Raw genomic sequence first — 24,851 nt, forward strand, 5'->3', positions numbered from 1 at the left:
CTTCTACAATGACTGGTCATCACACCCAGGATGATATCAGCATTATTTAACATATAATCAGTACTGAATATTTCAGATGGTGTGAAAGGGTTGGAGCAGGAGGTTTCAGGATAAAGTATCACAGACTGGTCTTTAATTTATTTCAGCCCATCTTTCACTATTTAACTCCTTCCTTCCTACATTATATTATCTGTATTCATGGGTTGTCAGAGGAATGAAAAACAGACCCAGTGGCAGGACTGATAGGGCTCTTCCCTGAACAAAATACATGAAGCTTTCCTAAACACACCGTGAACAGGTGTCAGGAAGAAACAAAGGCATGCTACAGCCTGGCCTGAAATCCTCACTGCCTTTGTTTAGGTGACCAAAGCTTGGGAGAGACTCTCTCACTGCTGAGCTCCAGCAGTGTCTGCTACCATCCCTCCCACACATCCTGCCTGCCCAGCACTATGCCTTCCCAGAGCCTGGCAGCACGAACTCCAACGCTGTGAGAAGTCATCCAATGAAAACAAATCCCCAAGCCTAAACTTAACTCCTAGGGATACAATTTTTCCAAGATATCAGAGTCCTATTAAAAATAAATGGGAACTGATATCTTTGCACTTATCATCCTGTGAAATTTAGGCTGCCAAGGGAAATTGGGACAGAGAGGGAAAAGGAGATTAAATACTTTTCACATACAACAGATTCACTCATGGAATGTACCCATGAACACCTTTGTCTCATTCAGAAAGATAAATACTGTGCACTTTACATGCCCCAAAAATATATGCAAATGTATAAAAAATAACAGAATCATAGAAATAAATTCTGGGAGGAACCTATAGAGATCTCTAGCCCAGCTGCTTGCTCTGAGACATCACCAGAGTAAGCTTAGGTGAGATGTGGTTTTCTCTTGTTGACTGTTGAATTTTTCTGAGGCTGGAAAATCCCACAACTCTCTGGGCAACCTCTTCCAATATTGCCTTCATCACTAGTGAATATTTTTCCAAAATAAATCTTCCAGGCCATAATTTTTAACCTCGGTGCCTTGTTATATTGTGTGGCACCACATAGGAAATTTTGTCTCCATTATGTCTTAAATCCTATTCAAGTACTTTTAGGTTGCTATCAACTCACTCTTGGGCTCTTCACCAAACTGAACAAGCCCAGTTCCCTCAGCCTGTCTTGGTGGGTCGGGTGTGGCAGAACACTGATCATCCCACTTGCCCTTTGCTGGGCCCCCTCGGTTTTCCCTTGTATTAATAACTAAGTAAATGTTCCAGGTTGTATAATTTCTAAACTAAATTACTGATATGATAGTATCCTGTTTACCATGTAATAGAAGTAGCCAATGTTTCCACTGCCAGACTGATGAATATCATTCAAGGTGATGGGTAAGGTATCTCCAGGTGCCACAACGGTGTGCGGGATGCTGATGCTGAGGTAGTTTGAGGAAGCAGACTGGTACCTTTCAGCTCTGATACTGGCTTCAGGTGATTCCAACCTTTCTTTACCCTCTTCAGCCTTTACCTGTCAGGGAAGAAAAGGACAGAGTGAGTAAAGTGTCCACAGGAGACAGTGTATAGTGTCACCAATAATTCATAGTGTGCCAGGTTATTTGGAAAATGCTGTGAAGTGAGAGGAATCATTGCTAACACCTCATTAGCAGAACCTGGCACCAAAAGCCAGGATTTTAATTATTTTATTCTCTCACCCTATTTTGCCTCTTGCTGTGTTTGCATTTGGTATTTTTCACCTTGGCTCTTTCCAAATGAGAATCAATGGGTCAAAATCACAAAGTGTTTTGTACTCAGACAAGTTTTTTCCCACTTTATATTGTGCACATAATTGAACCCTCTGAGTGGGCAGATGTAGCGTACTCTCTGCATTGCTCAAGACATTTTCCTTCACTTTCCTCCCATAATTTTCTGTCACTTTGCAGGGTGATATTCCTTACAGTCCCATTTCTTTCCTTATGCCAGGTAAATGCACACCCAAAACACAAAAATGCACCACTATGACCATTGCATGTACTCCCAAGGCTCTGATGTACCAGAGTGTCCTTCACTTGAAACATCCCTCAGGCCCCTGGTCTCTCTAACATATCTTACACAATCTGGACAAAGCTCTACAGGTGGTGTAAGAAATCATGTTCCACACTTGGTGCTAATTTGATGAAAACTGATCATCTTCACAGTCATTTATAATTGTTTTATGAGCAATTCTTAGTGGGATAATTTTAAACATGGATGTTTGCATTTTCTTTACCTTTATTTCAAGCTTTTGAGCATCTTTGGGGATATCAAATGTAATGGAGGCCAAACCCTCTCTATTACAGAAGGCAGTCTTCTTCATTGGGGGTTTTCCAGGCAAGGTAACAGTGGCAGTGATAAATAGGAAGGCAGCAGGAGTGCCATCAACCAATGTGGCAGATGCCTATTAGAAAGAAAAATAAAAAAGTTCTGTTATTTAAAGGAAATTTAAAAAAAATGCCCACAAAAAAGAAGCAATGATAATTTATAATTATAATTTTTATAAATTGAGAAGAAATATAAAACTGTACACACCAGCATTCAAAAATTTGAGCTTTGAGAAAAGGGGATAGCAACTGACTCAGTCTGGACTTCAGTGAAGGTAAAAATCTGTGAGTACAGATTACAAGATGCCCCAGACTTTCAGTAAGCATCTGCTTGGTGTAAACAGATCCCAGAGATATTTGTCATTAACTATAATAAGGTGAATTTCTGACTTTAACTCTTCATAGAAAACTCTAGCAAAACTTCAAGGTGTGAAGTTTCAAGCCACAAAAACTTAAATGCATTTTTTAAAAAGACAATACCCTGTTTTAGATTCCAGAATTTTAATTTGATGTGGGGTTAATTTGTCACAATATTCTTCTTTCAATCTTTTGATGTGGAAGTGAGGAAGAGATTGTTGTGTTTTATAAAACCTTGTAAGGCAACAGTGCACATCGGCTTCTAGAGCAGGAAACCAGCATCCTCTGGCTGTTCAGGCTCTGAGTATACAGAAATGAGACAAACTAGACACACAAACAGTAGCTCTGTGTTAGACCTGTTCTTGAAGGTCTCTGTCCTAGAGAGCTGCCACTGGACCAGAGAAGGAAAGAGGGCAGATATGAATGCATTGCTATGGAGGCAGACACATACAGCCAGAACACTACATACCACAACAGAGAAGGGGGCTCCAGGCACAAAATACTTTTTGGTGTTAGACAGATCAACAGCATAAGGGGATCTCACAAACTTCACACTGCTGAGTTCGTCTTCTCTCATCTCACCGCCTGTTAATATCAAACAGTGTGTATTGCTATGGAGGCACTAACTATAGACTTGTATACCTTAGATATCTAATTTTCTGAAAGATTTTGTTTACATTTTCAGCAACTGGTGAGAGTTAATGTTACCTAATGTCATCTTCTGGAACTTGGAGCTTGAGCAGCTGCTTTCCATTTAAGATTCTTCTATTTAAAATAATAATTCCTCTAGTTAATATCTAGTCACACCACTACACATAACTACATCTAAAGAAACTAGTTACATGGCTTGCTTTAAATTAAATGCACTTAGAAATATATTTTAACATCCTGATTTTCCACTTTAACACTCCAAGGTTGAGCGGTAAGGCCCACCCCCTTTGCCCTGTCATGCATATAATTAGTACCAAGCCTAGCAAGTGCACCATTGGGAAGGCAGCCTGCCTGAGCACTTCTGGAGCAGCACTGGAAGATCACACAGGATCACATAAGGCATTTAAAGCAGTACTGGACATTTGGGTTCAGGAAAGTGTAACCCACTCAAGGTGAAGTTTTTGTACAGAAGGAGGTCAGATGAGAGAGACTGTCATGCCCTACAGCATGAGCAAGCTTTGCAGCAAAGATGGATCCAGTGAGACCAGATTCCCCACATAACAGATTACATCAGAGAAAGATCAATGTGAATCTTACAGACCGTATCAGCTAAGCCATACTGGACTCACTTGCAGTTTCTACGGTGGTAACAGCAACATACAAATGAAACCCTTCTAGTGTGGAAATACTTTTTCTCAATTTCTCTTCCAAAAGAGGTGTATTTAAAGTAACTCTTCCTTTTCCATTTTGGATCTAAAACAGAAGTGGCGGAAAAAAAAAAAGGAAGGAGACAGCCCTTACTGGTTTGTTGCCATTAGAAATAAAGCGTTGTTTATGTCATGACTACAGTATGATGAACTTCCAAATTTCCAGAATTTCTGACAATAACCTGAAAGCTTAGGTAGAAGAAATCAGAGTAGTTCTACTGAATACTTACTGATAGCTGTTGCTCCAGGCCTGGAATAAATATTTTGTTCTCATTTTCATCGATTATGCCAAATCGCACATATGCAGCACCTTGAATCTCTTTCCCATAAGAGTGTCTTTGGAAGGAAGGAAAGTGAGGAGAGGAATCATTATCATAAGAAAAAGCAAACAGAAGTCAGACTAATAATTTTGTGCTGAAAAAATATCCCATTTGTAACTAGTAGCTTGAAAACAAAAATTAGTCCCACTCACCTGTAACGCAAACACGAAAACTTTTACTGATCTGTGTAGCAAGTGGTGATATCAAATGCAAAGATATCTACAGAGCAAATCACATTGGCAGAATCACATGGGGAGATGTCATCTGATAAAATTTGCACTAGAGTAATTTTTTTTTATAATGAATGAGAGCTTGAGTTCCACAGGGAGGTCTTACACAACTCATCCTGTTCAGAGGGAGCAAGGGAGGTATCCACTTTATTTAGCTTGGATGAACAGCTAAATCCTTTGTATGAGACACCTCATGAGCAGAGCATAAAAAATAAGGGATGGGAAAATAATTTCAGGGACTGATATGAAATATTTGGTACATCTAAAGACCTACAGCAGGAAGATCCTACTTGCTGATATTCTAACACCTGCATGGGGTAGAGTGGACACCCTCTGCCCCACACACTCCTACAGATTTAGGCAGTATAGCATAGGGTCTTCTTGTGAGTGAAATATTTTCCAGAGCAACATCTGGCCAGAACACCCCTGAACATTCCATACAGGTCATGGGGAGAGAGGATAGGGCATGTTGTTGCACCTGGTTCCTTACTCAAGGAAGCCCTGGCAGATGCATCCTCTGGCAGCACAGTGTGCAATGTGCTACATGAGACCTGTCACAGCCACGGTGTTTTCTTTTCCTTGTGTAAATCCTGCTTCACCTCAGTCCTGCAATGGCTTTTTTTTCTGTAAACAAAGCCTCTTTCAAATTGACCTGGTCAGCAGCACTGATCTATACCAATAAAGTCAACAGAGAGGCAGCTCTTATGAAAACTGCATTAAATGCCAGAGCTAATAAATGGGGAACAATTGTCAATGCACCAAGTAACTTCATTACATGCATGGCCAGTTCGGAGAAATAAGTTCAATTATCAGGAATTCCGTATACTGATTTTGATGAAAGTCACACAGGCCCATGTAGCACTATTTTCCAATAGAGGAAGGAATGGTATCCATTTATAGAACCTCAATTTTTCTTCTTAAATAATGATGATGTTAATGAGGAATCAAATACATATGAAATTTATGCCCTCAAAATAGAGTGCTGCAATAGCACAGAGAAAATCCTTTAGAAAGGATTAAAATACAAAAGCCAGTGATTTGAAATCACTTCACATCACAATATCAAGTGATCATGACTAAAGCTAGTAATTATTCAATAGAACCAAATAAAGAATTGAAGGTGATCAAGAGGAGATTAGAATAGTTGAGTTTGTTCAGCCAAGCAAAAGGAGGTGGATGCAGGTTCTGTCTGCTCTCTCAGGTCTGCTGGGGAACAGAAGGACCAACACAATCAAGGGCAGCAGGCAGAAGTCCAACAGTCCTCACTCCTCCGAAACAGAATAGATTTCTCCCAATTATGAAAGAAGGCCAGCTGTTTCCACCTGCCTGTTCTCATTTCATAACATTTATTCCTCTTTAGAAAAAGAAAAAAACCCAAAGGTATCAAGTTCTGATTTAGTCATTCTCCTAACAGGCAGTTCCTTAGCATTTCCACTCTTCTGAAACTTGAAAATTCAACAGCCAAAAAATTATTTATATTAAAAACATTTTGATGGGTTACATTTTCGTTGTCTGCCTTCCTAAGTTACTCTGTGTTTGATGCCATTCTAACTTGGTATGGGACCACGTGTAATTAATTTTCCACTGAGCCCAGGTAGCACTTGGCACTGATGTCTCAAGTCAGTGGTGGAAACAGAGGGTGTATAAGATTAGTCAGATCCAAGTCAAGCCAGAACTAGTTAACTGTTAATGACAAGAAAAAGGAAGAGGTCACAAAACTCCTATCTGCTTATCTGCCTCCTAAAGCAGCGTGGCTCTGAGCACACCTACTTTGCCTCGATATCAAACACAAAGCTTTCATTCCAGATGTGGTAGTATGGATGAAGTGGGATGAGTTTGACTTCAAAACTTGGAAGTTCTGCAGGAAAAGAAAGAAGACAAAAGGTCATGACATTTGAGTTTCAAACATACCTTAAACTCCTGAAATGTGGCAATCAACACTGAGATGATGCAGTTGCACTAAGGGGATGTTCTAGTTTGAATCAGCAGTGCACTTCTGAAGCAAATCTCCTGATCATTTTCCCTTATTCTGCATTGCTTCACATAGTGGAGCAATCTTCAAGCACACAAAATTTATTTATTTACAGTGAAAATAAGCCAGAAGATAAACTCTAACTGCCCATAGGCATGAAGTGCCCTGGACTAGGAGCAGGCTGAATTAAGCCCAGCCTGAAATGGGTTGAGTGTGGATACAAGCTCCTCAGCATCAGCTGTGTCACACTGAATTTGCTCCTGTAAAGCCAAACGATTTGCTCCTGAAGATATATCAGGGTGATTTGCTCCTGCTTGCAGGTGTTTGGAGAGGAGGCAGTAATCTCCAGTATTCTGCTACCTCCACTAGCTAAGTCAAAACCAATTTTGTTAAACTGAGATTTTGATACAATCTCAACATTTTCTTTTGTCTTTAGGGAAAAAAAAAGGTATGAAACAACAAACCGATGTTAATTTTACAAGAATCAATAATTTCAGTATAAATAAATCAAGCCACTTCTTATGCCAAATTGTTAAATTTTTACATTTTTACTTTATCCACAGGGCCCTTATTTTCCTTAAAGAAACATTCTTTGAGTATAGGAATAACTCTAATAAGCTGAATTCTCTAATAGACCGAATTCTACTGAGAGAAAATGAGCAGCTTTTTTTTTTTCATTCCAGTCTTCACTGCAAACTTTAGCCAGAATTGCAATGGCTTCAAAATGGAGCTCATCTCATTTATTTGTTTTTCTGCAGTAGGAAAGCTCTTCCAATGTTTTGTGACAAAATGTTTAAAAAGGGCTTAAAAAAGTTACTAAATCTGTATAAAAACAAAGGTGTTTCTTTTTTTAAATATACATGGAAGCCACACAAACCCAGAGTTTTTCTTCTGTGCATCAGAGATAACGATGATGTGCTGAAACACCATGAAAGTTGTCCTTAGTGCCTAACTACAGCCAGATTTAATCACTTCAGTATATCTTTTAACACATAGCACTTGTATTTATAATGCAAATTTAATAATATCTTACCGTATCTTTTAACTTCAAATTCAGTGGAAACATTAGACATTTCATGTTGATGAAACCAGGCTTTGATTTTCCAAGTTCCAGGCCTAAAGTCCAGATTCAGCAGAAAATAGTTAATCACAATTCCTCAGATATTTTATTATGCCAATGTATAAATTATCACTAAATTATAATATTTTCCTTGCTTTGATATAATCCCAAACTAGTTAATTAATGGATTTCTCTTTGCTGGGAGGAGCCAGCAACATATTTCCAAATGTCTTAGGAAACACTCAAAATAACTCTATGAGGAAGTGCAAGATAACATATTTGCAAACCACTACCTTTGAAAAGTCCTCAGAAATAGAGAGCTCATGAAATATTTCCTATGCCTTATCTTCACTGAGATATCAAAATCAACCTAGCATGCCAGAAGACATGGAATATTAAGTAAAAGCTTGACTGTTAGAAATCAGAGATAACTTTGCAAACTGGCCCTTTTAGAAATGCTCTCTTATTGGCAGCCATACATTTGAGCAGATATTTAAGCAGTTTGTTAAATTGTTCTTTACCAGGATACATGTTGCTAATTGCAGCATATTAACAGTAAATTCTGGACTCATCTCTCCAAGATGATGTGCTTAAAGGTAAAAAGATATTAGTCATAGGCTCAGTATCTGCCCCATGGTGAAAGAAAGACAATTTTGAAAGGTAATTCAAGAAACTCAGCAGTTAAAAATCTTAATCTACAGGTTTTAATGCAGAAGGCACAACAGTTACATACTCAGCAATGTCAGGTATATCAAAGTGATCACCAACCACTGTGTTTATTTTCCGGTCCAACTTTTTGATGACCATTCCTTTGGAATTCTGTTAAGACAGAGAAAGCAAACATCAAAACAATGCACCAGGTGTCAAACATTTACATCCAAAAGCTCAAGTTCATATACTAGTCCTATGGAAGAGAAAATGCTTTGCTTACTTTCCTACTTTAATATTCCCACATCACGTTTTTCTCCATGTTCCTGATATGGGCCAAAAATAACTACAGATATCTCACTATGTACAAATACAGATTTCTGGAGAGGAGTCATAGCTTTAGTTCTGCTCTTGGATGTTTTGTGCAAGTTTTCTGTGGCTCCTGTGCTGAAGAAGAACTCTTCAGCAGTGTTTCTGCATACTTACCAGCACAGCAACTGTAAGTGTGTCATGTGCCGGCCTCATAGCATTGTCCAGAATGAAGATCCTGTATCTGACTGTTTAACAGAAGAATAAACATGTTCACCTATATTTTTCTGTCCTTTTTAGATACTACTCATTGCAATCTGTAAATTGAGTTACTGAATTTAAGATAAAACACTTTCTTTTAGTGAAAATAAGTCTGAGGAATTAAAAAAATAATTGCATTCTTCCTCAGGCTTTGAATGTTACATGACTTTTTGAAGCAAATTCTGAAAATTCCTCAGGGAAATTAATTTACTTTTGTATTCTTTCTGCATTTGAGGCCTGAAACCAAACTCAAAACCTCTTTTTACTTCCCTCTTTTGTTAATTAATTAAATTAATGAGTAACAAAGCAGTAGTGATCTTAAAGAACAAAGGTTACGTATTGCTAGTGTTGCAAGCAGAAGCAATAGGGGTTTGTTTTTTGGCAGATTCCTCATGAATTTTTTTTCCAAAGGAAAGTTGTCATTAACCTTTTCGAACAAAAAGGAGCAGATTTTGTCTGTCTCCCTTTAAAGTGACTCTGGCTCTGGAGGCATTTCCACAGGAGTTGCTGCAATGTGCAGAGCAGACCCTGCAGAAGCTCTGGCTGCAGAAATAACTGGGTCATTATTACTTTTTCTAATCCTGCCCTTGTAACATCCATATTCAACACCTGAAGAGCAGCATTTGTATTTTAACCTTGGGAACTTGGTGTGTATATAGGCTTATCTGTCTGGATAAAAATGTAGCCTTTCTTGGAGGACAGGAGGATACGAGTGCTCTTGACAGTCGTATAAAGCTCCTTGCTCTCAGTGACCAGCAGAACATGTGGCACATTACTCTTCTTGAACAGGTTCTGTTGCAGAGCCCCTGGCTTGACCTGAGAACAAAAGGGAAACCCCACAGAGTCAGAGATGAGCCTGGTAACTTTGGGACCACATAGCTGAGGCCTCACAACAGCTGAAACAAATAATCTCATTAGCACCGTTCAACAGAAGATTCTCAATTATATCTTTCTTACCAGGTGTTATATCTTTCTTGCTAGGTGAATATTTCTTTTAAAGTAGAAATACTATCTAATCCTCCATTTTCCACCACAGAAACACACTTTCTTCTGTCCAATGTCAATAATTCAAGGCGGGAGACTTCAGTCTACATGCCTGTTGATTTCCATTCACCACGTATCCTGTAATCCCTATTTATGCTAAAATCTTGGTTATGAGATTGCTGCTTTACTTCATGCAGTATATATGCTTCTAAACATATATACAATATGATGCTTCTAAACATCACCCTCAACAGGAACCTGATTTGAAAGCTCAGCTGTTAGCTTTGGGAGCGACAAACCAGAGCTAAACTGAATCTTGCTGTGTGCTTTTTTTCCAACCAAATAGCCCAAACTAGTGCTACTGGACTAAATCCTGCCAGACTTCAAAGAATTGTACCAGGAGCTAATGATGCAACACAGGATGTAAAGAATCAATCAGCTTAAGAATATGCAGAAAAAACTCAGGCTTTGGTCTGAGAGACTGCACATATTTAAAGGTTTATTCTGTACTGTAAAATGGCCAGTAGTAAGCCAAAGGCATGAATGCAGTCGTAGTTTAAATGAGGTAGAAAACCCAACAGTGATAAAACAAGAAAATGTGTTTAAATTAAATTTCCTTTATCACCATGTGACAAAATCTTGGGCTTGTTATATGGGCACAAAAGAATATTCACAATTACCACTGAAATTACACTAGGCATTGTTTTATTAGCTGGTTGGGTGAATAGGGTGCTGCTGTCACTGGAATTGGTTTTGTCATCTGTCTCTCGAGATCAGTGTTGTCTCGGTTCCAGCCTATTCCAAGTTGAGATTATGTGCTTTTTATCACCAAACGAAAAAATTTTAATCACTATGATGGCAGACTCACCCTTATTTTTTTCATCTCTTGGTAGCCATTATTTTGATTAAGGTTAAAGTAGATCCTCTCTGATACGAGCTGATTTTTCGTCTCATCTTTGAAGTATGCAGTAACTTGCACAGGGCTCTGTGCCCCGTGGACTTGAACTGTTATCGTCTCATCTGTGCCCAAATGCACCACATTTGGGGCAGTAATAAGAAATCTAAAACAACAGAGAAATAGATTGTCCAGTATGTTCAATGAATGTCCAAACAATATGAATTTTAAAGGTAAAACAGACTCTCACAGAATAGCTGAGTTTGGGACTTGTGGAGATCGCCCTTGTTAGCAAGAGTAGAGGTTAAAAGAAAATCATTTTCTCTGATCTCCAAATTCTGAACTGTCCCATTTAAGTTCTACAAAACATCAGTCCCTATACACAGGAGAGAAAAAACCCTGTAATATGTTCCAGAGACTACCAATGCAATACTTAAAGAAAGCTCTAAACACTCAATTTTGTGAAGCAAAACAAAGACATTGGAAGACAATGAATACATATTCATAAAAATGCTGTTAATGCTACAAAGTTATGTATCTTCATGTAGTAGCACCCACATTATGCCAGTTTATGCTTTAGTACGTCAGGAGATCTCAATTCCCTATGTAACCATATGTATGGGGTTACAAGGAGCTGATCTTCATTGCAATACCACTGTGCAATGTTGGAAATGGGAGACCACAGAAGGTAAGACCACAGCCCTGGGAAGGGCTGTGTTGGAGGCTAAACTGGTTGGGATTTTCTTTTTTTTCCTCTTTATTACTTTCCTTCATTCAACTCTACACTGGTGCTTCTTAGTAATTGATTTCATGACCTTTAAAATGTAGATCATTATCCTTGCTCTCATTTTTTTCCAAGTATATTTTACACACAAGAATCAGAGAACTGTGTGAAGAGCCAAGTATCACCATGTATGATGTCACATAGACAAAGAACAGTTCTGAGCTCAAGACAGGTTCTTTTGGAAAATAATTATTCCGCAGAAGACTTCTAAAATGAAAGGTAAATGATTTTGCTATTACCAGAATGGGTTGGCTGAACTCTCTTTTTTACTTTTTGAAATAAAAAAAGTTTCTTCTTTCTTAAATGCATAAAATGAAAGGTGGGGTATAGAAAACAGGGAATAAAGCTGATACTTAATTCCATACACTCAGAGTCTGTTGGTCGTAGCAAAAGGTGTCACAAGGCCTGACTTACATGTAAATCTCCACTAAAATAGAGGATAAGTACAGAAGAATACTGAAGGCTTCCCAAAAGTTAAACGTTTGCTTTCTGCAATGTATAAATCAATTAAAGAGGTTTCTTTCCCCCAAGATTTTTCATTCCAGTGAATGTCACAAACAATAGATGGGAAAACAGTGGTAACAGAGTGAACAACATACAATAGTAGGACATTTTTAATTATTTGTTCCTAAGAGGAGATTTCTCCCTTAAAGCTGCCTTAAAAGGGTGGTTTTAAGCTTTTTACTTCTTACACAAATGAAGGTTACACAAATTTTCACTGGTCCAAGAAACTGGCTTTGTTGATTCTCTGTCGAGAGAGAGAGAATATTTCTGACCTTCTCTTTCAAGGGATTTGTTAGGATTGAAGAATATGTAATAAAATATACTTACGATGGTGCTTGTTGTGTATTTGACAGCAGCAAACAAAAGCTCACCAACAATACCAGCCTTTCCATTGGAAAACTCTACAACATCTGCAGAACAGAAGCACCAAAGAGCCACCATCAATCCAGGTGCTGGCTGTAGGAAATGGGCTGACAGCACATTGCAGCAAATAATGTTGCCTAGCCTGGTTATTTATTAATAACTTGCAATACTGTGCAAGCAATAGTGATGGACGTGCTGGTGGTGCACATATTAATACCCTTGTCAAACAAGACACTGTGGCTAAAAGAGTGCCTGTAGAGTATTTCTAAATGAGGACAAATGCAGGTGACTGATCCCTTCTCTATGCCTTTATTTAACCCCAAACATGTCTGCAGTCCAGCAAAGGTGAGAGAAAGTTCCTTCTGGTTTAGACAGTACCAAAGGAACTGTGCTGGAAATCTACCTGCACAACTCAGTATGTGGTGCTTGGAGGCATTAATCTGCTTTAACTTCATCGAAAATGAAATTGATGCTTCTCTTTAAGCTACTCAGCCCAATTTTCCTTTATGCCCAACACACTGGGCTTTTCCAGAGGCTAATTAGTGTCAGCATAAACATGTAAGATAAATCATCAGCTGAAGGCATTCCAGACTGCATGGGACACAATGTCTTAAAATGTAGGATACTGATAAACAGGGGGAAAAAGCCTATCTGAGGAATAATTGTACAGGAACCCGTTTTGATCAAAGGTAAATGAAAGAACTGAAACCCTCATCAGGCCTCATTTTTGCAAACTTTTACTGGATTGCTGTCTCCCAAACATAATTTTGTTGACCCATGAAAATGGAAACATGCCTATCTGATTTACAGGCAGGTCAAATCCCAGAAATGATCACATGGCTAATCCCAGGCTCTTTAATACACCGTGGCCAAGTCTGTGTCTTTAATTATTAGCAATGGATGCCTTAAATCAGCACTCCCTTATTTGCAAGGTGAATTCATACTCACAGCAAGGGCTCATTGCCCACAGCCATGGGACCTTCCCCTCACCCCATCATTTGCTTAGGCAAGTGGTGACATCTCTTGCCTTGCTTTTCAAGGCAAGGAGGTAGGGAAAGAGAAGAAGCTGACTACAGACCAGTTCACTATTTTACACTTATTGTGCTACAAGTGCGGTAGCTGCCTCTGAGACCAGAGGTCTGACAACAGACAGAAAGTATTCTCTGTCCATTGGTAGTCACAGAAAGGGTGGGCAGCAGTAGCTGGCTTCAAACTCATGTCAGGAAAAGCTACATTTTGCCTGCCCTAGGCATAGTTGTTTGTGTCTTTTGGTTGGTTGGGTTTTTTTGTTCCCCAAGAGACAGTCAGTTTCCTTCACCTCTTCTGGTTTTCACTCTCACTTCAGCCATCAGGAAAGAGGAAAAACTTGAGGAAAGGTATCTGTGGATCCTCAGGGTCCAAACCCATGCTCTTTGAAAGACGTTTACAGAAATCCAGACTCAGGAACCATTAAGGGAAAAGTTATTTTCTCTCTGCCCTCCCTCCCCACCTGCTAATTCCCTCTGCAGTTATGCACTCACAAAACTGATTTATTTCCATGCCAGAATAATTTTCCTCAGGGCTTCTGGCTTCCCAAACCCAAGAGAAGTGATGAGGAAGAGTAGAGATTTCCACCATAAAGCTGGTCTGTGTTCAGGGCAATGATGTGGAAGAAAAAGTCCTCTTGGGAACAGGGCTCATGCTCTCCCTTGGGTGCAGAAGAGTCTTGTTAAACCTGCAGCTGGTAAAATAAGGATTCTCACTCTTGAGGAGATAATGGGGAGAGTTAATTGAGAGCAGCAGTGGCTGCGGAGCATGCTAAGGCTCCTGCCCTCTTCAGAGACAGTTCTGCTGCTCCATCTTGCACTGCTGCCATCCAGAGTTGGAGCTGATTCAATCACTGAGCAATCCTAGTCACTAAAACAGGTCAAGAAACAACTGGGAGTGGGTCCTTTGCTTTTCTCCAGACAAATATAGAATAGGAAAAGAAATAACATCTGCAAGGTCAGTGTCTATTCCTTGAGAAAGACATAAGGGAGTTCTCCCAACTGAAAAGTCAACAGTTTCCAGAAGACCACAACACAACCAGCAGGGATTTCCTACTCCTGAAGTCACAGGAAAGGCACCTCTGCAGTGTGAAGTCACACCAAAATCTTGCTCTGTGCCCATCTTTATCAGAGGGGAGGAGATGGGATTTCCATTGTCCAGGCTGGCTTGTTTGTCAGGGACCGAGGTCTGTTTGCACAGCTATACAAATAGCCATGTATGCACTCACAGCTAGACATTTGCATAGATCACTTTCCAAAGGGGACCTTGGAAAAGCTATTATTTTGCTTTCACTTGTTTTTAATTGGATTTGTACACTTTTCTTCCTTAACTGAAGTAATAATAAATATATGTGAATGCATAACAGCTAGCCATAGCAATATGCTGCATAACTGTTTTATACTTGAATTTAAAGAGGTATTCTGACTCTTATAAAGGTATTTTTTTCACCAAAATATAAACCAGTGACTTCAACTGAATAGAATTTTTTCTCACTGTCTCTTGCAAACACAAAAGAGTAAGTTTACAGAGCAGTCATATAATGAGAATTAAAATTCCTTATGCTTAATTGTTCTGTCTCTGGGCTGGTATAAAATAACCATTGCATCAGTTTTCTAGTATCACAAATTCTTCACACTGTGATTTGTAGTATAATGTAGAACATTCTAGCCCAAAGCCACACTAAAATACAACAGAATGAAACAAAATAAAATAAAACAAAACAATCTTGGTTGAAGGTCTCCAGCATATGCATGCAAGAGAGAACACAGAAAATTCCTTGTAGAATAACTTATATGCCTGTTCTTTTCCTAAAAGCAAAGTCCTTTCCTAATTACTCATCAGCCACTTTTCACCTATTGATCCTTCAGCTGGCCCACAGTCCAGCTGTGGAAAGCACAGCCTGGGATTGATATGTGAGTGAACCCCAGGCTTGGGGAGACAGAATTGCTTTATTTTGAGTATATGCTGCCTCTCCTTTCAGTTCCTTCGTTTGAACTTTGTGGGATTTCACAGTGTTTTGAGCACCAGCAGCAGTTTTTGTTCTTTGGCTTGAAGAGCTTCCCAAAGCCTTTTTCCCCTTAATCAGCCTAAATATTAACGAGACCAAACTCTTCTTTCACTTTCGTCCTGCGCTCTTTCACCTCTGCCTGGCAGAATGGTACAAAGGACAGCTTCACAAAGACCATTTCACAAATAAGCACGCAGTGACATCCTCTTTGCCAAGTTACAGGGAGTTGTGACAAACACAAAAGGCAATATTTCACTTCTGACATTTCAGAAAATTAGGTTTTGAAATCCTTTTTTCAACAGCAGACCATGAAGTGTGGGTCTAATTTGCAAAGTTCCTCTTAACAGCAGGATAGCTGGTCTTTAGTGTCAATATAAATTGGAATTGTAAATTAAAACTATACTTTTTTCTTACCATAATTGAGGTAATGAAATGAAAATGCTGTAGCAGCTTTTGCCATAAAAAAAATTTCTTTAAATGTTCTGCATTTAGTGCTTCTAAGTGTATCTACTGAAAAAAAAATTATATTTTTAAAGGAGGAAAACCAATTTAAAAGAGGAAACCCAGGCATTTTCTGCTCTCACTGAGGAGTCTGGATTTCAGTGGGATTAAGCAACCAGCCTTAGATTTTTCTCATGGGTTTCTCCCTTCTTTCTCCCTCATTCTCTAAATTCTGTGATTTTCTGAATGTCATGTTAAAAAAAAAAAAAAAAAAAAAAAAAAAAAGAGGATTTGTGAAAAAACACACAAAACCAGCACTGCTTCTGTAAAATTAATATGTTGCAAGATGGAGGGATTCTTTTAGGTCAATAATTGCATAACACTACTGACATAACATTTCACCATATTGTAATCGTGCATCTTGTTTTTTTGGTAAACTATGTTTTTCAGAATCTCAGTGCTTTTGGCACCTTTGAGAAGTCATTGAACTGGTCATGGTCAGGAGGAGAGGAGATACCTGAGCATGCAAGTGACCCTCTCACCCCAGGTGAAAGCACAGAGCTGTTGGAAATGAGGAATAAAACAATTTGGCCTAAATAATATAGGATATTTGGAGTACTGCCCTTGTACTCAAATATCCTGATATTCATCTAGAGGCTTTTTCTCTTGTTCTCAAATCCTTTGTGGTTTTCTTTTTTTTTTTTTTTTCTTTCTTTCAATTTCATGAAAAACCGCAAAGAAACCCCAATTCTTCCTTGTTACCAACTGCAACAAATAAAAATTACCTACAAAAATTAATGTATTCCAAATAATTTGATCTTTCCCAACTTCTCCATTCTTCTGGACTGTAATGAGCACAATTGTCTCCTTAGGAAATTCTTTTCTTCTCCTTTTCTTGGGAGTAAAAGGTAAGAATAAGTTTAAAAAAGCAAAAGGCATCTTGAACTTATCAGTGGCAAAGGCTAAAATTTTAAGCAGCTGAGAAGAGTAAGAACAAAGGTGACATATCCAGTTCTGTGGATTTGGAGGCACATTGTGAAATCAAGTAAAACCAGTCTTCTGCAGGAAAATTTTAGAGAAGTAATTTATAGCTATTACTGACCCTCATTCCTAGGATTTCCTGACTTGCGGCATGGGGACACTCTAAGGTTTCAGACGATTGCACAACTGGACTAGAAAATGTTTAACAGGCAGAGCAAAGGAGAAAAGAAATCCCATACCATGTACAACCACAGTTAGCCTTGTGCCTACCTGCCACTGGCAGCCTGCCCTGTTCTGATCTGCAAATTAAATCTAAAGCGTCCACTTCACCCGGTAACTCAGAGGAACATGGGACACCAGAAAGCATCTCCTCTCCCAAGCTGGGAAAAGGCTCAGCTCCCACATCCATCACACTCAGGCAAGTTTAGGTCAGCTCCACTGACAGATCAGAAGCTGTCCTACTTTTTTCATGCCTTGGTTTTAATTTTCAAGGAAGAACTACAAAGAGAAAGGAGGAAAGGAGACAGGATATAAGGCTCAGGAGAATTTTATTTTTATTATAAAGGAGAAGCTGCTCAGTGACAACAGTTTCAGTGTCAAGAAGTGCAGCACCTTCCCATGTGGCAGGCAGGGCATCTGCTATCCTGGTGAAGAGGGAAAAGTCTGAATGGCTTTGGATGGCTTTTGTAGCAGCTCAGTGGGACAGTTGTTCAGGTAATGTATGCTGATCTCTTCTTTCTGCAGAAATCTAGCCATGAAGCTCTGGCTCTTTGTGACACTCAGCTTTTTAGGCAGCTCTTTGGATAAACAATGTGCCTCTGTCCTGTGAGGCACAGGTACTGTACCCTGCCAGGACATGGCAATCATAGGAGGAATCTTCCCTCACTAACCCAGTTTTACAGAAAATCTCCTCCAGCAAAATAATGCAAAAGAAGTCAGCTCAGCTGCCCCCTCAGTGGCTTAGATGTAGAGGGGAATATTGATGCCTTCAAAAGGGGCCTGACTGGATGTCCCAAAGCCCTGCTGATGGTACTTGGGTCAGACACACCCTGCCCAGATTATACAGCTAGCATTACATTGCACCTACAGAAAAAAAGGTGAAGCTATAAAAGATGCGAACAAAAAATATTTTTTCATGTACTTAGTCCACACATCTTGGAAGGCACATGGATCTGCCTTTTCTAATATGTGACTGTCTCGCTACTTTGTGCTGGCTGTGGCTGGGGTAGAGTTAATTTTTTCAGAGTAGCTGGTGTGGGGCTGTGTTTTGGACTTGAGCTGAATGCAGGGTTGACAACAGGGGTGTTTTCATTACTGCTGAGCAGAGCTGACACAGAGCCAAGGCCTTTTCTGGTTCTCACGCACAGGGGGCTGTGGGTGCACAAGGAGTTGGGAGGGGACACACCAGGACAGCTGTCTCCAAGTGAGCAGAGGGATATTCCATACCATACCATACCATACCATACCATACCATACCATACCATACCATACCATACCATACCATACCATACCATACCATATGGTGTCATGCCCAGCATATAAAGCTGAGGGAAGAAGGAAGGAAGTGGGGGACATATGGAATGATGGCCTTTGTCTTCCCACTGTCCCATTTTTACTCTTCCAATTCTTTCCCCATCCTGATGCAAGGGGAATGAGTGAGCGGTTTTCTGGTGCTTGGTTGTTACCTGGGGTTAAAACACACATAAATACTTTTGTGACCTGGGACATATTTCCAGACTGTTCATCCTTAATTTTGACCTGACTTCTGAATGAGGAAGATGAATTTTCAGTCACATCAGGATGTGGTCTAAAAACATATCTGCACTGTTCTAGTTCAGCTTGTGGTCCCAGCAAGATCCCACTGCTGCTACCTCTGACAGCAGGGCAGCCTGCAGCCCTGCTGTGAAAGCAAGGCTGGGGCTGTACCTCTGCTCTCCCCTCTTTGGGTGGGGTGGGACAGAGAGGTTTGGCAGCTGTTGCCATCCACATCTGGGCGTCTCTCTTAGCTTTCCTTCTTCTCCCTGCACTGGGTGTGATTGTGGGCTTTGTCTTTGGATCAGTGGGGTAGAAGAAATAAAGGGCAGGTTTGAGAGAGCCGGTGCCTGTGGCACTCTAAGTAAGACTCAGGCAGAAGCCCAGATCTGTGATCTAATTCCCTTGCTGCTTAGGCTGTTCCTGGGCTTGGACACCATCTAGCCCTGCACCTGGAGCCCACTGGCCTCTGTCATCTAAATGGTGAAGCAGGTTCCTCCTCAAGGTTACACACAGCCTGGGGCTGCCAAGGCTGGCCCTTACCGAGCACCTCAGCCTCGGGGTGCGGTGTTCTGCCTTGCAAGCTTTTCTCATTCCTTGCTGCCACCAGTGATGCCTTTTTTCATCCATTCCCCCTTCTGGTTCAACCCTTTTCTGGAGGCACCCCTTGGTACCAGCTGTACTTTGTTGATGAAAGTGTGTCTCAAAGAGTTGTTTTTCGGTCTTGGTTCCCAGGGAGAACCTAGATAGGATGGAATGTGTTTTGTCTTTCTGCCTAGGGAAAGGGGATGGAAAACTACTGGGAAAACCAGCCACTAATACAATAGGCTACAAATACATGTGTAAAGAATACAGAGAATACACAAAAGAAAAAGGGAAAAATCAGCAGAGCATCACCAGCAGCAGCAGCTTCTTTATATCTGGGGCTAGCTCCTATTTCATGGGCTTTTACACTTCTGCCTGAGCAGTGATAAATAAATAAAGACACAGTCATCAGAGATCATTAAGAATTACAACATAATGTAATGGATTGCTACATTTCCAAACAGCTCCCCGTTCTTTGATGACTTCTGTAAAGGTTCTTGGCTTCAGTAAGTACACTGCAGATGTACATTTAGGCAGCAATCCCAGCTGCAGTAGCTGTGGAGAAGAGCATTAACTTGCACATTATTCTCTAAATATATGCCATAAGTTTGCTGCATGCATTCTCCACTGAGGGATCAAAAAGTGTTGACTCACTGTGGCAGCATTAATGCCTCTGACCTGGGTCACATGTGGGATGTTAATATACTTTAGGACATGGAATCTTGCAGCCATAATCTGCACAGTCTGCAGCATTTATATACTGCTGTTACTGTAGCCTGAAGCAGTAAGAAGGAAGATTTGTAACAACACAGTTAAAAAAATGATGCTTTTCCCTCTATCCTATGGTTAGAGGTGTATTCCACACCTGTTATTATTCTCCATGTGATTATTTGGAAACAGCAGCTTGTATGGACAGGAATGTAAAGCACTCTGCAGAACATTGCCATCTCAGTAACACACCATAAAAGATTATTTGCCCCTTTAAAAATATTAGTCATGACAGCATCCTGCACAGCTTTCACATCTGTAATTTCCCCCTATCATTTTGCTTCCAGAGTCTTGCTGTGCCTGTTTGCAATGCATCAGTTTTTCCAGTGATGGATGGGACGGCTCAGGGAGGCTGGAGGGGAGCATGCACACACGAACGGAGTCCTGGTGCCATCCAGTGGGCAGCTGTGCTCTGCACCGTGCAGCAGCTTTCGTGAAGGACTGTGCAATTGCCAGCCCTGCTTTCTGAGACCCCAGGCTTCCGCCTCCCAGACTGGTACGTGGAGCAACAGAGAGTCAGCTCCGGATTCCCACGCCTTCAGGTGGTTCTCCAAAGCGCAGGATGCTTTGGACCTGTGGGTCCGAGCTCTGTGACAGTCAATACAGATAAGTAGGTTTTAAAAAGCAGTTTGGGTTACTGAAAGGAGGCCCTCCATCCTGGTTTGTTCCAAGGAGTGCTTAAACACTTGCATGTAAAAAAAAGAAAAGAAGAAATAAATAGAATAATACTCCTCAAACAAATCTGAGGGAACCCACTGGCAGTTCAGAATCAAATGTTATCTTTTGAGAGACCTCTGGTAAGACTCTCTTTGGAATACTGAGAATTGCCCACCTCTTGGCATCACAGCCTTTACTCACCTGTCTCCAAAACCAGCTTGTCTAGATACAAGTCCAGGATTTTATCCAGCTTCCCTAATTTATCATTTTGCAAGAAAATGAACCAGCAAAAGCAGTGATGTTCAAACCAAATTTTCAGGGCAAGTTTTTTATAAAATCAGTGCCCTGAGTTGGCAGCACAATTCAGGGCCAGCCATGAACCCCCCCCTCTGCCCAGGTGCATCAGCCTCATGGCATGAGACTCTGCAAGGCAAGATGAAAAGGTTTGTGCTGACCACCACACCTTACTGCCAAGTACAAGGCTTATCTCATTTGAGTCCCTTCTAGGGTGATTATTGCACTCAGAACTTTGACCCCACTGCATGTCCTTTGGACTTTCTGATTTACTGCAACACACTCTTCTCACTCCCCAAGAGTCAAGAGCTTCTCTGGGAAAACAGATGACTTGAAAATGTGGGGCCTCTATTCTCTGTTCCAGCTAAATTCCACTTATAACTGGAAGGGAGGGTAAAAGATTACTTTAAACCATCTTTAAGCTCCCTCTATTTCACAGTAGGCAGAGGACTAACTTTACTTCTAATAGGAATTAAAGTGCCTTAAGGTAAAAGGCCAGCTGTTTAGGAATGCTAACACATTTCTGGCAAAGAGGAATAGTCAGAGAGGGTCTTTGGTTTCTCTGTCATAGCATGTATTTCTGAGGTTAAGAAAACAGAGAAAAAAATATACTTTCTGAGAATGTTTATTTTACTACTTATTCTTCTTTACAGTCTGCAGATAGCCCTTCTGATGTGGGAGTTACAGTAGAAATAAAGACAGTGTTAGTTATATTTACCATGCTCTTAAAGAATAAATAACCCTATCTGTAACTGAGATATCTGAAAGTGCCCTCTCTAAGGAGTCCAACAGGCAGAATCCACTACACAGAGCAGTGCAACACCATCCAAAAGCAAGATAATTATGTGTAAAGTAGGTACAGAAGAATGCAGCTATGCACTTAAGAAAAAACCACTCATGCAAATTTAGATAAAGCAAAAGACATTCCTCCCTTTTTTGCAGCCTTGAGAGAGGTACCCTGACTACCTCTGCATCTGCCTGCAAAGGAGACTCACAAACATGTGGTGCTGTATATCCCCCTGCCCTCACCCATGGGGGCTACTCTTCACCTCTGTCACCTAACACAGAACTATCTCCTGCTTTGCAAAGTCCTCAGTGAAAAGAATCTAAGGACCTCAGAACACAGCCCCAGCTGCTTAGAAAGAGGCATGCTCCTTGTTAGTGGTTAGAGAAAAGAAAATAAAGCATTTCTCATACCTTGGAGTTTGGAGAGCCAGCCTGGCCTTGCCAAAGTCCAAGTTTATCTTTAGTTATGGAGATTCCTTAAATGGCAATAGAGAAAACATGGGTAGAAAAAATCTCTGCAGAGGAATCTGCTCATATGCTGAGCTGTATTTGGAATAACAGAAGACTAAGATACTGGGATAAACTTGTGGGAGAGTTGTGGCATAAGGAATTCCCTTGTGGTGTTTTTTGTTGGGGTTTTCTTGACAGGTTTTTTTTTGTTTGTTTTGGGTTTTTTTTGGAAAAGGAATAATCAGCCATATAAAAATTCGTGTTAAAAGTCAAGAAGAACAAAAGCAAAACTGTGGGGCTGGAGCTGTGTTTCCATCTCCCCACACCATTGTTTTCTGTTGTGGTGTGCAAGTGAGGATACCCAGGATCTGCCCTAGCAGAAGCTCCTCAGCATTCCTGCATCAGTGAAATGAGAGGAGGGAGATTTTCCCAGAGCAGCTCTGAGGGCAAATGCATATATGTGGGTGTATACCCAGAGGTAAAGGAGATAAAGTTAAGAATTTAAGAGTAGACACAGATCTTCATTCAGTGCAGTCATTAAAGAGAGACTGGATGAAGTACTACCTTCCTCATTTCCCTTTACTTTCCAGTGACAGTGGTCAGAATTGGCCTAGTTTCTGGTTTCCTTGAAAACCTGGTAGTGAGCACATTTATTCTAACAGCTGGAGTGCAAATCTTGTAACTAAAGAAAAGCTTGTGAGCAAAGAGATTTAGCTAGTTTGGAGGGATTTAGGAGGTGTGTGCATATGTAGGTTTACATGCATGTGTGTGTGGCTGCCTGTATCTGTGCACAGACATGCACACATTTTACACGTTTCCAGAGGATGTAAATTTTCTTTGGGCTGTGCAGTAGCTGAAAAGGACAGAAGGTGGCATGTTTGAAACATTTTTGTCCAACAAGAAAGTGCAGTAAAGGAAATGAAAGAAGGAGTTACAGTAAAGGGAAAAAGGATACAGAAGGAGAAAGAAGACTGCTAAGCTCAGACCACATCCACTTTGACAAATCTCTGCTGTTAAGTATTTCACTGATGCTGGAGACTATTTATTTTCCTCATTTTTGCAGTGTAAATCACTGATGCCATAAGGGCTGATTTTACTAGACTTTGGAAAATATAGTAATTTTCTAATAAAAATTGTAAAATGCATATGTGGGGTTTTTTTTCTGGGCATTCTTGTATTTGTTTGGTTTTTTGCTTGGCTTGGGGTTTTTTTAATGATAAAATTCACCCAGTATGACAGTTAATCAAGAACCATATAAAGAAGATAAAAGTAGCCCTGACAGTTTCCTTTTAAAGTGCAGACACATGAGAGACAGCACCAGGCAAAAAGGAGAATTAATTTACATTTGCCAAAACGTTATGGAGCAAAACCCCAAAAGAAATAACCTAGAAATTACAGAACTGTGTGTTCTCAGGTCATTAACTTAAGACCTTTCCGAACATTTAATCAGGCTTTGTGCAACTGTTACCATAAGCAGGTGCTTTTTAGTGCTCAGGGGCACCCTCTTGGCCTGCCTGCTTTCTTCAAGGCACTCATTTAACTCCTTTTCTGGCCCCCCAGTCTGTGATAAGCAGCAGGTTCCCACTCACACCCTGAGTGACAGCAGCAGAAAAAGCCCCACTTACAGCCAGTGTTGGGTGACTCACCAGGTAGGAAGCTCCTCTTCCTGAGCTTTGCTTTTCACTTTCTTCTAGGACTTACTGCCACAGCTCATTTAACAAGAAGCAGACTGCTCCAGAGGGGTGGAGAGGGCTGGTCTGAGCAGGACCAAAACCACCTCTCCTGCCCCAGCCGGGGTTGCCAGGAGCCACCAAAGAGCTGAGGTTCACATCCTGTGGGAATAAAACGGCACTTCTGTTGCCCCGTTGAGAAATCTTGGACAGCGTCTGACAGCAGACAGCCTTTCTTTGTTTAGCAGCCAAACACCCTCATTCCCTGGGCAGTTGATTAGCTTTTAACTTCATCCCTTCACCAGATGGAAAAGACTCCCTCAGAATGTCTGGGGACCAGGGAGAGACGTCTCCGGTGGCCCAGAGGCTGGCAGCATCCCCTGCCACGGGCCCCTGGAGACACATGCTCACTGAGGGAGCCTGCTGCCTTCCCCCTCTTTGGGAGCACTTCCAGGCCACTCTGCTAATGGGGGACCAAAACCAGCTCACAGCAGTTGCAGAAGGGGAGCCAAGAGCCCACAGCTCAGCAGAGGGGCACAAGGAGAAGCTGCTGCCACGGCTTATAGGTTTCCAGCCCCAGGCTGCAGGTTCTTGGGATGGGGAAATCCTGGTGCTGCAGCATCTTGACATAAAGTAAATTGAGGAAGCATGGACTTTGGACAGCTTCTATCATTTAACTTCTCTTTTTCTCAATGCATTTACTTGCTGATCTCCAAACATGAGGTATTTTGAAGAAATGGTTGTGCCTCTTCTTGGCATCCTGCAGCAGACCAAAAGAAGAAGCTCAGAGCTGCAGGTACTGATTGCAGCTGCTGGTCTCAGGAGCTACAGCTGCTGGTCCCCATCTGGGAGACAGTCCTGAATGCCATCTGCTTATTTTGGACTACAGCAGAGTGTATTAAATCAGTCTCCCTGACCCCAAAGCTCTGGGAGTTGCATTTTCAGGTTTTGACAGTGGGTCTGGCTGCTGTGATTCCTTCCAGGCAAATACACCCTGAATTCTGCTTCCCACCTTGTAACACTTCATCGTTGTGATCTTATCTGAGG

General features: G+C 40.8%; 1 protein-coding gene across 2 annotated transcripts in view; it reads right to left on the bottom strand.

Annotated features, from left to right (window-relative positions):
• Positions 1–12,492, bottom strand: part of LOC138108749 (complement C4-A-like) — a 42,108-nt gene extending 29,616 nt beyond the window's left edge. Inside the window, exons 1-12 of one of the 2 annotated variants that reach the window (XM_069011824.1) lie at positions 12,351–12,492; positions 10,709–10,901; positions 9,492–9,672; positions 8,773–8,843; positions 8,372–8,457; positions 7,612–7,694; positions 6,377–6,464; positions 4,287–4,392; positions 3,979–4,102; positions 3,168–3,283; positions 2,251–2,418; positions 1,315–1,512 (exon numbers count right to left, since the gene is read on the bottom strand). In XM_069011824.1, the coding sequence (XP_068867925.1) occupies positions 1,315–1,512; positions 2,251–2,418; positions 3,168–3,283; positions 3,979–4,102; positions 4,287–4,392; positions 6,377–6,464; positions 7,612–7,694; positions 8,372–8,457; positions 8,773–8,843; positions 9,492–9,672; positions 10,709–10,901; positions 12,351–12,415 (1,479 nt within the window). In that variant the 5' untranslated portion in view covers positions 12,416–12,492. Of the gene's footprint in view, positions 1–1,314; positions 1,513–2,250; positions 2,419–3,167; positions 3,284–3,978; positions 4,103–4,286; positions 4,393–6,376; positions 6,465–6,517; positions 6,778–7,611; positions 7,695–8,371; positions 8,458–8,772; positions 8,844–9,491; positions 9,673–10,708; positions 10,902–12,350 lie in introns of those variants that run through there. The other variant, XM_069011834.1, reaches the window with a different exon arrangement.
• Positions 12,493–24,851: the final 12,359 nt, after the last annotated feature.

The sequence above is a fragment of the Aphelocoma coerulescens genome, chromosome 1 (genome assembly GCF_041296385.1).
Source record: "Aphelocoma coerulescens isolate FSJ_1873_10779 chromosome 1, UR_Acoe_1.0, whole genome shotgun sequence".
NCBI classification, from domain to species: Eukaryota; Metazoa; Chordata; class Aves; order Passeriformes; family Corvidae; genus Aphelocoma; species Aphelocoma coerulescens.